The sequence below is a fragment of the Marmota marmota genome, unplaced genomic scaffold (assembly GCF_001458135.2).
Source record: "Marmota marmota marmota unplaced genomic scaffold, marMar, whole genome shotgun sequence".
Lineage (NCBI taxonomy): Eukaryota > Metazoa > Chordata > Mammalia > Rodentia > Sciuridae > Marmota > Marmota marmota.
Window position 1 is genome coordinate 725729 of NW_026000221.1, and position 15426 is coordinate 741154.

General features: G+C 37.2%; 1 protein-coding gene across 4 annotated transcripts in view; it reads left to right on the forward strand.

Annotated features, from left to right (window-relative positions):
- Positions 1–15426, forward strand: part of Faf2 (Fas associated factor family member 2) — a 62540-nt gene that overhangs the window by 34002 nt on the left and 13112 nt on the right. For 3 of the 4 annotated variants that reach the window (XR_007343511.1, XM_015488510.2, XM_015488511.2), the window contains exons 2-6: positions 1260–1328; positions 7833–7967; positions 10963–11039; positions 13481–13619; positions 15265–15350. Coding sequence is in view for 3 of the 4 variants with exons in the window: in XM_015488510.2 (XP_015343996.1) it covers positions 1260–1328; positions 7833–7967; positions 10963–11039; positions 13481–13619; positions 15265–15350 (506 nt within the window). In the remaining variant the exon portion in view is untranslated. The remainder of the gene's footprint in view (positions 1–1259; positions 1329–7832; positions 7968–10962; positions 11040–13480; positions 13620–15264; positions 15351–15426) is intronic. The other variant, XM_048792266.1, reaches the window with a different exon arrangement.

Sequence of the window (15426 nt, forward strand, 5' to 3'; positions counted from 1 at the left end):
TTTTTTTTTTTTTTTTTTTTTTTTTTTTTCATTTTTTGTGATAATGGGGATTGGATTGAACTCAGGGCCTCCTGTATACTAGTCAAGTGCTCTACCACTGAGGTCTATCCCCACATCCCCTTTTATTTTATTTGGAGACAAGAACTTCCTGAATTGCCTAGGCTATTCAAAACTTTTTATCCTCCTACTTCAGTTTCTCTAATGCTGGGATTGTAATTGTGTGCCACCACACCCAGCCAGATGTCTTCTGTCTAGATGTTTTTGTGGTATCACTAACAGATACAGTAATTTTAAAGGGTGGATCTGAATGAGGTACTGTGCCTTGTCTTGGTGGATGAGGTGAATGGGCTACTGGAAGTGTTGCTAAGAATCGGAAGAAATAGTGGGCCCAGAGATTGTACTAGCAGTTCTACATAGAAAGGATGCTTGAAGGTTGGGGATTGAATAAGATTGCCAAAGAGAGAGACAAAAACCAAGGATACATCCTTAGGAAATTACATTTAGAGGGATAAGAAGAAGAGGAACCAGAGAAGGAGTTTTGGTCAGGGTCTAGTTGAAACCTTAGAATAGTCTGAGGAGAGTGGGGGAAAACACCTGAATTACAGATTCTTTTTCATAAAAAGCTTTATATAGTTCATATTGAAGCTATTTATAAAGTGATATAAATTAAGGAAAGGCATAGCATTTTGCAGGAAAACTGCATTGTATCATTATATATTAAAATCAGAATAGTTGTTTACCTTTAGAAAATATTTTGCTAGACCCAGAGGTTGACGAAATATTTAAAATTTTAACTTGAATTTGAGTGAGAAAAATTGATTTTAATCACTAGTTCTCTTTAATTGAAAGCCTTGAAGTTTTAGAAATTCTGTGAGTCTAGAATAGTTAATTTTTTTTTTTTTTTTTGAACCCAGGGATGCTTAACCACTGAGCCACATCCCCAGACTTTTTTTGTATTTTATTTAGAGAAAAAGATTCACTGAGTTACATAGGGCCTCGCAGAGTTGTGAAGTCTGGCTTTGAACTGGTGATCCTTCTGTCTTATCCTCCCAAGTCCCTGGGATTGCACATGTGCACCACTGTACCTGGCCTAGATAAATTTTTAATCAAAGTTTTACCATGCTTTAAACATCTACTTTAAACATTTAGTGCATTTTCCTATCATTATTCAATAAGGATTCCTTTGGGGTAAAAGTGCTCCAAACAAAAAAGTAAGTACTATTGATTTTTTCTTAAGTAACTTTTATCTTTCTTTTTAGGATCTGACTGGCATAGAGTCTATGGATCAATGTCGCCATACTTTGGAACAGCATAACTGGAACATAGAGGTATAATAGGATTTGTTCTAAGCTTATTCCATTTGTTGTCCTGGTCTGACAAAGAATCAACAATATGTATTTTTCCATGGCAGGAACCTTTCCCCGAAATTAAAGGTGTGGGAAATGGAGAAAGCCTGTCAAAAATGTATGAGATCATAAATGGTGAAGAAATCCCATACTCTTATTCCCTTCTTAATTTTTCTTAATAGCTGTTTGAGAAAACTTTTAGATTTTTATATTTGGTGTTTAACCAGATACTTTAATGTGAACCTTCTTATTACATATTTTGTAGCTTATTCTTTTGGGTTTTCTAGGTGATCATGTCATTTGCAGCTCAGTGATTTTTTTTTTCATTACTTGCATCTTTTGTTTCTTTTATTTGATTATGAATTGGCTAGAACTTTAGAATATTGTCTAAATCAGCAATGGTAGTAGCAAACATCTGTTCTCACTGTCATGTTTCTGATATTGTATTATCAGTTGTAATATTGGTTGTTGCTTTGAGTTAGATTCACCAGAACGTAAACTTTATGAGAGCAGAGGATTTTTGTTTGTTTGTTTCTTCTAGGTTTTTTTGTGTGTGTGGTGTTAGGAATCGAACCCAGGGCCTAGTGCATGCAAGGCAAGCACTCTACCAACTGAGCTATGTCCCCAGCCCTCTTCTAGTTTTATTAACTGCTTTGTTCCCAGCATATAACACTGAGCTTGGCACATCATGGACTCTCAATAAATATCTGTTGACTGAATCCATTCTTAGAATATTAATGCTACAAGGCATTAATACTATAGACTTATTAATATTATAGACTCATGCCTGTAATCCCAGCAACTCAGGAGGCTAAGACAGGAGGATAAAAAGTTGAAGGCCAGCCGTAGCAAGTTAATAAGACCTGTCTCAAAATAAAAATTTAAAAAGGGCTGGGCATGCAGCTCCATGTTAGAGTACCTCTGCACTGAAAAGGAAAAGCCATGTACATGTTACACACCCACATAGGCAAAAGGTTTCAAAAAGCATAAAGAAGAAATCTATCACCTATAAACCACTTTATGTATAGATATTGTTATATTTTAGTGTATTTTCTTTCTGAATCTCTATTGAAATGACTATATGGATTTTTAAAAAATAGACTATTTTAAAAATATATTTTAGTTGTCAATGCACCTTTTATTTTATTTATTTATATGTGGTGCTGAGAATCGAACCCAGTGCTTCACCCATGCTAGGCAAGTGCTCTACCAATGATCCACAACTCCAGCCCTTTGAAATGACTATATGGATTTATATTTAATTTTTTGAGATAGGATTGTGCAATAATTGCAGTTTTTTTCACTTTAATCTATTTTAGTAGCTTGTAAAAATAATAGACAAAATATATAAAAATAATTTTAGTTTTTCAAAAGTTCAAAGAAAGCCTAAGATAAAGTATCAAAGAAATTCCATTAATATCACTTTCCTACATTGTTTCTTAGTCCTGCTTTCCTAACACTGCCATGTTAACTATCTTCTTCCATCCCCACCCTTTGTACTGGTGAGCACTTTAACCCAGGGGCACTTTGCCACTGAGCCATATCCCCAACCCTTTTTATTTTTTATTTTGAGACAGGGTTTCATCAAGTTTCCTAAGCTGACCTTGACTCAAGAACCTCCTACCTCAGCCTCCTCAGTCAGCGGGATTACTGGTGTGTGCCACCATACCCAGCTAACAATTTCTTTTGATTTTGTCCAGATATTATTAATGCCCATCTAAAAATATATTTTTTGAGAATTTTTTTTAATATTTATTTTTTTTTTAGTTTTCGGCAGACACAACATCTTTATTTGTGTGTGGTGCTGAGGATCGAACCCAGGCCGCACGCATGCTAGGCAAGCGCACTATCGCTTGAGCCACATCCCCAGCCCCTAAAAATATTTTTGTTATATATTTCCTATATAGATCAGAGCTTTTTCCCAAGTGAACTGGAGTTTTAGTTTATAGATACTAATGAAGTTTATTAATTTATTTTTAAAACAGCTCATTATATGTTGGACTGGGGGTACATAGTTTTGCCTAGTATGCATGAGGCCCTGATTTTGATTCCCAGTACCACAAAAACAATAACAACAAAAACTATTAAAATTACTTTTGCTGGGCGCAGTGGCGCATGCACACTTTTAATCCCAGTGTCTCAGGAGGCTAAGACAGGAGGATCATGAGTTCAAAGCCAGCCTCATCAATGATGAGGTGTAAGCAACTGAGTGAGACCCTGTTTCTAAATAAAATACAAAATAGAGCTGGGGAGGTGGCTTAGGGGTTGAGTGCCTCCCCAGTACCAAAAAAAAAAAAAAAACTTTTATAAAAGATAACTATGTTTAACTGAGTGCTGTGGAGCACACCAGTAATCCCAGCAATTTGAGAATGAGCAGGAAGGTTGCAAATTGGAGGCCAGCTTCAGCAACTTAGCAAGACCCTGTCTCAAAATAATAAATAAGTTTGAGGATGTAGTTCAGTGGTAAAATTCCCTTAGGTTCCATCTCATATTCACAGACTTGTACAGTTACTATCACAATCAATTTTAAAACATTTTCATAAAAATATTTTAGATCATTTAGAAGATTACCCCAAAAAGAAGCCCCATACTCTTTAACTATTACTTTCTGCCCTTCCACCCCTAACTAGTCTACTTTCTGTGTATAGATTTCTTTTTTCTAAACTTTAATATGAATAGAATCAGAGCATGTGGTCTCTTGTGACTGACTTATATGTTTTCAAGGTTCATCTTGTAGCTTGGATCAGTACTCATTCCTTTTTATGGTCAAAAAATATTCCCAATGGGCTGGGGGTGTAACTTTGCTGGAGTGCTTGTCTAGCATGCACAAGTTCCTGGGTTTAATCCTTAGCACCACCAAAAAAAAAAAAAAAAAATTCCTTTGTGAAGGAATTTTAAGACTAATCACCTCTTAGACCAGTCATCTACTACAACAAAATATCATAACCAGGAGGGCTTATAAACAAAAGAAATTTATGTCTTATACTGGAAAAATGAAGGCACTGTCTAGTGAGAATCCATTTTCTGGTTCACATGTGACACTTTCTTACTGTATTTTCACATGGTGGAAGGGGTAGGCAGCTGTCTAGGGCTTCTTCTTTTTTTTTTTTTTTTTATATTTATTTTATTTATTTTTTTTTTAGTTTTCAGCAGACACAGCATCTTTGTTTGTATGTGGTGCTGAGGATCGAACCCGGGCCGCACACATGCCAGGCGGGCGCGCTACCTCTTGAGCCACATCCCCAGCCCTGTCTAGGGCTTCTTTTAAAAGTCACTAATCCTGGGCTGGGGATATAGCTCAGTTGGTAGAGTGCTTGCCTCACATGCACAAGGCCCTGGATTCAGTCCCCAGCACCACCAAAAAAAAAAAAAACGAAAAAAGTCACTAATCATGAGTCCTACCACACTGGTTGCTGGGTTTTGATATAGGAAAATTGGGGAGGGTGGTTTACAAAAATGCAGACCATAGCACCACAGTATTTTCATTCATCATTTGATTGATAATTGGGTTTTTCCACTTTGGGCTGTTAATAATGTTGCAGTGAATTAGTATGCAAGTTTTTGTGTGAATGTATATTTTTAGTTTTCTTGAGTATATACTTAGAAGTAGAAATTGTTGGGCCATATGGGAACTATTGAAGACCTGCTAGACTGTTTTCAAAATGTACCATTTTAATTTCCAACAGTAATGTATGAATATCCCAATTTATCCATAACCTTACCAATACTTGTTAGCATCTTTTCAGTTTTAGCCATTCTAAGGGGTATGAGATAGTATTTCATTGTGTTGTTTTTTTAAAAAAATATCTTTTTAGTTGTCAATGGACCTTTATTTTTTTATTTGTTCATATGCAGTGCTGAGAATTGAACCCAGTGCCTCACACATTGTAGGCAAGGGCTCTATCACCAAGCTACAACTCCAGCCCTCATTGTGGTTTTGATTTGCATTTTCCTAATGACTGAAATGATGTCGAGTATCTTTTTTTTTTTTTTTTAATAATTTATTTTGGAATGTAACATGAGTTGCCCCTTTCTTTTCTTTTTCTTTTTCTTTTTCTTTCTTTCTTTCTTTTTTTTTTTTTTTTTGGTATGAGGATTGAACTCAGGGGCCCTCAACCACTGAGCCACATTCCCAGCCCTATTTTGTATTTTATTCAGAGACAGGGTTTCAGGGAGTTGCTTAGCACCTCACTGTTGCTGAGGCTAGCTTTGAACTCCGTGTGTGATCCTCCTGTCTAGCCTCCCAAGCCGCTGAGATTACAGGCATGCCCTACCATCCCTGGCAATGTTGAGTATCTTTATGTATGTTCTTGTTAGCCATTTATAAATCTGCAAAGATGTCTTTGCTTATTTTTAAACTAGATTGTTTGTCTTTGGTGTTGAGTTGTAAGAATTCTTTATATTCTGGATACTTGATCCTTGTCAGACATGATTTGTAAATATTTTCTCCAATTTTTTAAGTTTGTTTTTTATTTTCTGGAGAGTGTCTTTAGATGCATAAAAGTTTTTCATTTTGATAAAGAGATGTTTTTTACTTTTTTCCTTTGTTGCTTATGCTTTTGGTGTCAAATCTAAGATAACATGGCCTAATCCATGTTCATGAAGATTTACATCATTGTTTTCTTTAACGGGGCTGGGGATGTAGTTCAGCGGCAAAGTACTTGCTTAACGTGTGAGGCACTGGGTTCAATTCAGCACCACATAAAAATAAATAAATGCATTCTACAACTGTCTATCTACAACTAAAAAAAAATTTTTTTTATTAATTTAAAATTTCAGGGCTCAGGTTGTGGCTCAGTGGTAGAGCACTCGCCTAGCTTGTGTGAGGCCCTGGGTTTGATCCTTAGCACCACATAAAGAAATAAATAAAGGTTTTGTGTCCATCTACTACTAAAAAATATTTTTTAAAAAATTTAAATTTCAACCAGGCATAGTGGCACACATCTTTAATTCCAGCTACTCAGGAGGCCAGGGCAGGAGAATTGCAAATTCAAGGCCCCGTCTGGGCAACTTAGTGAGACCCTGTCTCAGAACAAAAAATAGAATGGACTGGAAGTGCAGCTTGATGGTAGAGAACGCTTGGTGAGCCCTAGCACCACAAAAATAAAAAATGTGGAAAAAAATTTCAAAATTTTAATTCTTATACTTAGATCTTAATGTGTGTGTTTTGAGTTAAATTTTGTGCATAGTTTAGGTTTAGGGGTTCAATTTCTTTTGCAGTGGCTAAGTAGTTAAACCAGCCCCATCTGCTTAAAGAGTATTTTTTCCCCCACTGAATTGTAAAACTAGGAGAATGTCTGAAATTAGCGAAACCACACAGTTTAAAACTGGCTATCAAGTTTAGAGAATATATGGCGTTCCAAGGCCTTACTCCCCATTCTGATACCAACTGCAAGTTCAAAGTATATCAAAAATCATCCTGGGGTTTGATAATTCACTAGAACTCATGTAAGTTGTTACACTCGTGGTTACAGTTTATTAAAGGGAACTGATACAAATTAAAATCAGCTAAAGAGACACAAAGGGCAGAGTCTCAAAGGGTTCCAAATGTAAAACTTGCATACTCCTCTCTTATGGAATCAGGATGCATTACCATCCTGGCACAGGTGTTTTGCAATATACCTGAAGTTTTGTCAACTAGTTGTGGTCTGGAATGTTGAGGGTTTTTTTGGGGGGTGGTGTGGGGGGCTTCATTACATAGGCATAATTGATTTAATTACTTATATGGTTGAACTCAGTCTCCAATTGACTAATAACCAAGTTACTCAAAGGCCCCACCCTAAGTCACATGGTTTTTCTTTCTGGCGTGGCCAGTCTTCACCCCAAGACTATTGGGTGAGGCAGTTCTAACTACAACCCACAAACAAAAAGGTACTTCTATGAGATATGGCATAGATTACCGCTCAAGATACCAGACATTTCATTGGGTATGGCCAAATTTTTTACTACTCTGGGATAGCCCCCTTTTCAAGGGCAGAATTGAGATGAGAATGAGTTTTTAAAAATACCTTCATTTTGCACATAAGGAATCTGAGGCTTATAAATTGAGTGCCTTTTCTGAATGATGAAGCTAGGGTGCAGACCTATGCCAGAGTCCTACAATCAGATGCCACTCATCAGAACTGCTCCATTGCACAACCCCAGGGGATCTCTACACTGTGTTGTTCCCTGTTAATGGCTTTTCTTGGGATTGTACAGTGATGCACCTTGTTATCCCAGCTCCCTTGAATAATATATACCATCTGACTAAAAGCATTATACTTGCTGCATTGATATAGCTTTCAGACAAGTTCTCTGTGTTTTGTTGTTGTTATTGTTGTTGTTTGTTTGTTTTTGTTGTTGTTTTTTAACCAGGTTTGAAAATATACTACTCAGATCACCTTTGTGTAATGATCACCCTGTTTTAAAACACCCAATGGTTGCCTCATCTCTTCTGGGTTGATGTGAACATCATTGAAACACTTGCTGTTCTGTTTTCCTTCTCAGGCTGCTGTACAAGACAGGCTGAATGAGCAAGAGGGTGTACCGAGTGTTTTCAACCCACCTCCATCCCGACCCCTACAGGTTAATACTGCTGACCACAGGATCTACAGCTATGTTGTCTCAAGACCACAACCAAGGGCAAGTTACTTTGTAGTTGGCATTTCCCCCTTTATGATTTTATAAATTCATTCCCTTGATTCTTTTGATCTCTGTTTGGTAGGAGTGAAAGAAATATTCAGAATGTGAACATGTTAGCTAGACCTGGGCCCTTGGTAGATTTAGTGAGATATAATTTTATTTGATTTTTAAATTAATTAATTAACATAGAAACTATCTTTTTTGTTGTTGTTGTTCTTTGCCAGTTATTTGGAGTGTTTTCTGTGCCTTGTTTTGAATATCTGAATAGGTTCATTTACATGTGTAAAATTATTTACTACACATTTAATAGATCACCCACTTTTAAATTAGAATCTCTTGACCAAGTTCTTTGTTGCTTCAGTTAATTTCAGCTACTTTTGAGAAAGTGTTTGGAATCCATTGAAGTCCTCTACCACATCTCCAAAGTTAATATTGAAGGGTTAATAAGCAAAGAGGAGTTTCACTTAAGTTTGACAGGCATTTAAGAGCTCTAGTAACCTGGTATTTTTCTTTTGGGCGTCTAGAGGTGGATTCCCATTTCAAATTTTAATTTCTCAACAGTTAGGGAAGTCATATATATACATACATACATATATATATTATATTTATTTATTGATAATGAACTCCATAGAACTTCTTGGAATTTCTCTTTCTTGAGATTACATCCACTTCTTACGTATACATTCAGAATCCTAAGAAAGCATCCCCTTTAACCTTGGAGCCATAGACTTTACTCTGTCATCATACTTTTGTGGAGTACTTGATAATTTTAAATATGATTTTGGTTTTTGGTACTAGAGATTAAACCCAGGGGTGCTTTACCACCGAGCCAAATCCCCCGTCCTTCTTATTTTTTACTTAAGTTGCCCAGGCTGGCCTTGAACTTGGGATCCTCCTTCCTCAGCTGGGATTACAGGTGTGTGCCACTATACCCAGCGGAATACTTGATGTTTTAAAATTAGAGTTTAGGCAGGAGGATCATGAGTTCAAGGCCAGTCTGGGCAACATAGCAGAACTCTGTCTAAATAGATAAATACAGTCAGTACTGTTTAAGTAGAGTAGTTCATCTTTATCCTTGAAGGATACATTTCAAGACCTCTAGTAGATGTCTAAAACTACCAATGGTACCAAACCTTGAACATCTTTTTTGTGGGGGGAGCTCCTGGGGATTGAACCCAGGGGTACTCTACCACTGAGCTACACATAGTCCTTTACTTTTATTTTGAGACAGGGTCTCGCTAAATTTCTGAAACTAGCCTCAAACTTGATGATCCTCTTGCCTTAGCCTCCCGGGTTGTTGTCTTTTCCATTTTACCTAAGCACCTATCACATACTATGGATGTAACTTTCTCTTTTTTCTTCTTCTTCTTCTTTTTTTTTTTTTGGTGGTACTGGGGATTAGACTTGGGGCCTCACACATGCTAGGCAACTGCTTTACTCCTTGCAGCAGTAAATTTTGCAGTTTGTGGTACAACAGCAAAACTAGCATGGATTTTTTTTTTTTTCCTTCACAATTTCATGAATAAAAATTTGTTCTTACCATATATCTTAGCAACCTCAGCATAGAATATTTTTCTCTTTCTTACTTATGCCTTTTCACTTAAAGGAAACACCTTCTAATTTTTTTTTTTTACATATCCAGATTGGCAACATCACTACTCATTTGCTTTGGGTCTATTATCAAGTAAAGTAGGGGCTACTTTAACACAAGCACTGCATTACCTTGACAGTTAATCTGATGACTAAGATGGCCACTCATTGACTAATGGGTTGATATAATACACAGTACACTCAACAAAAGGGCAATTCATATCCTGGGTGGGATGGAGTAGGGTGGAGTGAGATTTTTATCACAATAAGAATAGCATGCACTTTAAAACTTATGAATTCTTTATTTCTGAATTTTCCATTTAATATCTTCAAATCTTGGTTGACTATATAGGTAACTGAAACTGCAAAAAGTAAAACTGTGGATAAAGAGGAGGGCAGCTACCATACTTGTTTTAAGATATTCTGAGGTAGAAGAGTATAGATTCCTAAAGAATTATATAACTCATAGAGTAGTTCTGTGTATGCCCAGTGTTTCTCTATCTTGCTTTAGGCTTGACTAGGTGTTTGGGACCCTAATGTCAACTGTGGGGCTCCAGAGTTCCCTGGCTGTTTCAGGTTAGCACAATATGATATCTGAGCAGTGCTTTGTAAACTACAGAGCCCTGTATGTTTACTAGTTAATAATAACAATAGTAATAATCACATTAATAGTTGGTATTAATACTAAGCCTATCAGCCGTATGAGGATTTGTTATTGTGGTAGTATACTTATCATTTACATACAAATGTCCAAGTAGATCTTTCTATATCTACATACTATATTTTGAAAGAAAAGAATGAATATTATTATTTGGAGAGGCAAACTTATGGTTGAATTTGATAGCCAGTGGAAGCAGCTGCAGGAAAAGTGTTAAAGGAGATTTAAGACAAAGTCAGGTTAAAAAAAAGGAAAAACAATAGTATTAAATGGAATGAGATCAAAGGCTGTAGCATTTGAGAAGGACAAAGTTTAAAAAAAAAAAAAGTAAGGTAGCCCAGCATGTGGCATGTACCTGTAATGCCAGCTACTTGGAGGACTGAGGCAGGAGGATCACAAGTTTAAGACCAGCCTGGGCTCTCATTAAGTTTAATGACACTGACTCAAAAAGAAAATTTAAAAAGAGCTGGGGATGCAGCTCTTTTTAAATAGTGCTTGCCTAGCATGCACAAGGCCTTGGCTTTAATCCCTAGTACCCTGTACATGCGTGCATGCCCCCCAAACCCCCTGCCACAGACACACACACAAACACACAAGGAGAAGGTGATGAGGAAGAGGGGAAGAGGAGTATCATAGTGGGGGAAATCACATATGAAAGGATAAAAAAGTGCAAAAATTTAAATTAGCTATTTTGTAAGTTATTAGAGATTGGAAGAATAGTCTCTAACTTTGTTTTTGGAATTTCAGGGGCTGCTTGGATGGGGTTATTACTTGATAATGCTTCCATTCCGGTTTACCTATTATACAATACTTGATATATTTAGGTATGTACCTCTATATTTATGTATTAATAACAACAGTGTAGACCTTGGGACTGAAGCTTAGATGAGCATAAATTTTATGCTTTTATCAATTTTGACTTGCCAGTTTGTTATCAGATTGAATATTCTTCCTGAACTTTTACTATAGTTTAAAATATTTTAAATTGTTCAAGCATAGTTGCAGATGTTATATAATGGAATTGTTTTAAGTTAGTCTTGTCTGTTTGCAAGAATCAATCTGCCTACATTTATTGGTCACCCCTTTCTCCCTCCACCATGTTTGTCACTTCTACATTTCCTAGTTAATCCCCACATCCTTTACTTTCTAACCACCATTATCTCCTAACTTCACACTCCTTGGAACTTTTATCCTAAACTACTTCTCCATCTGACTACTCATAATCTCAACAAATTCTTTTGTCTGAGGTCACCTACTTTGCCCTGGATTCCTCCTACGATAGTGGCATCTCTCTAGACACTCTGTCATGTACATTTCCCTCTACCCTGACAATCTCTAGGATGCTGACACTGGATCCCTTTTGCATATATACCCACTTGCTTTATAACTTCACCTTCTAGCTTCCTTCATGTTACAATCAAAGAGCTCATTGTTGGAGGCTACAGAGGGTCCAAGGTTAGGAAATGCTGAGTGGAGCCTGACTTTCAGATTTGGTGTATCTGTCTAGAGCTACACCTAAGCTATATGGGAAATGAACATGTTTTGGGTATTCAGTCCAGCAGGTGGAGCTAGAAATGTGACCTGTGCCTTGCATACAGTATAACCTTTACCTTCCTCCAAATATGGGGTTGACTTTGCTCTGCTCTAAGGAGCAGAAGCTGGAAGTGATGGGCTAGAAGTTAGGACCTAGCAGCTACAGAACTTTAAGGATCAGATAATACCTTGGCCTCTTGGTGTTTTATGAGACTGTCTGCTTAATGGCTTCCTTGCTTTAGCAAAGTTCTTAATGGCCACTAATTACCTGCTTGGTACTTTTTTCATCCTTGTAGGAATGGGCACATTTAAAACCTTTAAAATCATAATGAAGACTCTGTCCTAAATTGTGTTGGCTGTAGGAATGTGTTGTGATGAGAAATAAAAAAGTTAAAATCTTTATCCATTTCTCAAATTTTGAATGCTTAAAAAGATAACCCTAAAGTATTTCAGAGAAAGTAGACAATATCAATTTTATGCAAGATTTCTAATGACTCTCTTACATACACAACTTATTACATTTTGTGTTTCTTATTTTCTGTGGAATGTTTGTGTCAGTGAATTTGGTTTGATTACTCAGAAAAATATCTGGTGTAATTATATACACATGGGGGATTTGTTGAGGGGTGAAGGAATTGGCTTAGAATTTGATAAAGAAGATGTCATAGTTTAGTCACCTTTTCTGTGCTGAAAGTTGAAGTAAATGACTATTGTTTGCTTTCTTTGGGAAAATATGCATGGCATGTGTTACTAATTTTAATGCAGCTGTATCATCCAGGCAACTTGTTTATGTTGTGTAGCACATTGGCCCCTGTCCCATTGCCTTCTATGGAAGCTTGAAGCATAAAGAAATGGTGCTATACAAATAGAATGGGCTCTTTAGGAATAGATGTGTGTTACCATCAGGTAATGCATCCTTAACTTTACAGTAGCTACCCATACTACAAATCTGTCAGTATATCGTGGATTATTTTAAAAAATCTTCCTTCATGGACACATCAACCATAAATTATCAAACCAATTTACTTGCCCCTTTGAAGAGCAAGTAAATCACAAAAAGTTCAGGATTGAAGTCTCAGTCCATAATTTGAATTGCTTTGGAGTTTGAACAAAAACCCAAAATACCAGGAGAACAGAAACGAGAGAGAGGGGCAAATAGGACAAATAGAAAGAGGTGTCTGTTCTAGATTAGCACTGTCTAGTAGAACTTTCTGTGATGATGGAGTCATTCTATCTCTGCACTGTTCAGTATGGAAGCTACTGACCACATGGCTGTGAAGCACTTGAAATGTGGCATGTCTGACTGAGGCATTGAATTTTTAATTGTTTTGATTTAATAACATTTAAATTTAGAATAGCCATAGTGGCTAATGGTCAGTGCTACTCTATTAAACAGTGTCTGGGAGCATGGCCTGACCCCTAGTCTTTTTTACCATAGTATCTTCCTTTTCCACCCCTTCTGCAGAAAGCACTCCAGTCATTTGTTTAGGCCAATGTTGGTATTTATAATCCTAGTAGTTTGCATTCTTCTTGAACAGGCCATGGAACAACACTTGCAGCTTGATGGCTTTTGAGCCAGATTCTACTCCCAGGTTTGATTATCCACTTAGACCATTCACCTCCCTTTGCTGCCATGCCTCTGGCTCTGTTGTAGGAAACTGTACAAATGGGCCCACTCCATATGCACTACAGTAACCTGGATTCATGTGATTATTTATTCCTTCTTCCCCAGGTTTGCTCTTCGTTTTATACGGCCTGACCCTCGCAGCCGGGTCACTGACCCCGTTGGGGACATTGTTTCATTTATGCACTCTTTTGAAGAGAAATATGGGAGGGCACACCCTGTCTTCTACCAGGGAACGTACAGCCAGGTCAGTGCCACAAACCATGTAGATACCAACTTACTGATATGATTCTGTCCTCAAAGGAAAGCATAGCCCAGCACTGATCATGTTTTTTACTCTAAAATCTTAAATAGCTCTTCACTGCTTACAGGGAAAGAAAACAACAACCACAACAACAACAACAACAAAAACTATACCTTTTAGCTGGGCCCTCTTTGATCTAATTCCAATGTTCTTTTGAGGTCTTTTTGCATAACTTATTTCCCTATATCCTACGTTCCAGCCAAACCCTTCCCTCAACACACTCTATACTTTCCTACCTCTGTGCCTTTGCTTTTGCTATTCCCTCCACATGGAATGCCTTCCTCACATTTTGGCTAATTGAAATCTTGCCCATCTTCAACCAGCTCATGTCATTCCCCTTTCTAACCATTCTAATTATTGTGTTCTGTTCTGCCCTACCTTGTAGTCTAAAATATTAATTTCTCCTTTTGTTCTCCCCCTGCCCCTTTTTAAATTTATAGCATTTTCCACTTCCTCCTTATAATTATTTGAGTTCATGTCTTATATCCTTTACCAGACTGTACATGGCTTGAATGCAAAGGCTAAATCTTTTTTGACCCCTTACAGAATAAGTTTTAGACTCAGGGTAGCTCATCTCATTTATCCTAAGCCACTTAGACCTCTGACTATCACCTCCTAGGGAAGGAAAACTTTGGAGTTTTCTGGGTGTTAGGCATTTCTGTAGTTGGTAAGAGAAAAATAGAATTAAGACTGTGGATATTGGCAAAAGGGTAGTTTTATTCTGCAGCCTTTAGAATTCCTGAATCTATCTAGAGAAAGAGAAAACTGCTTATCCTTGCTTCTGCTTTGATTTTCCCACATCTGCTTTTTCTCACAGTTATTCTCCTTGCTTGCTGCTACCACTGCAACCAACCAGCAGCAAGCATCTACTAATGGCATTAAGGCCCTGTGCTGAATGCTGGAGACAGGGATGAAAAAGATGTGCACCTCTCATGTACCCTTTCCTGTGATCCTAGGGGTAGACCACCATTGGCCATTCAGAAAATAATTAAAGTAAATGGTGCTCAGAAGTAAACACATGCAAAAGTATAAACAAGACTCTTGGACACTAGCCTTAACTTTGAGAATCTTTTAAATCCTGTGCTCCTTAGAATGACTTTGAGTCCCATAATCCTTCATTCCTGCTTGTTATGTGGCCTATGATCAGGGTCATCTTCGCAGGGTTTTTTTTTTTTTTTTTTTTTTTTTTTTTTAAATTTCAAGGATGTTATAGCTGTGAAGTGACAGTTCTCACCTCCCTTTTCACCTGGTCAGATTCTCCTGTTTTTTCTTTAGACTGTGGGAACAGCTGGCTTTTCTGTGATTTGTAGGGAACCTTTGTATGTCAGCTTGTCTACTCTCATGTGCTTGATACAATTTAAATCCTAACAACTCTAAACCTTTTTATTAAAGCTTATTAGTATGGACTTCTTATGGGGAGAAAAATACCAGGGGTGCAAAGGTAGGAGCCCAGGATCTTTTTAGGTTTCTTGCTCACATTTTTTCCTTATTTTTCTTATGTTTGTAGTGTATATGTTAGGACCCTTAGCCTCAGTAAAAGGTCAGGGCACTGTTTTTATAATAATTAGTGATCTTCTTTTTCTCATAGGCACTTAATGATGCCAAGCGGGAGCTTCGCTTTCTTTTGGTTTATCTTCATGGAGATGACCACCAGGACTCTGATGAGTTCTGTCGGTAAGTTAATTAATTGTTTTCTTTCTCTTTTCTGACCTTTCTGCTGACAGTTTATAGTCAACAAGTTGTTCTTACT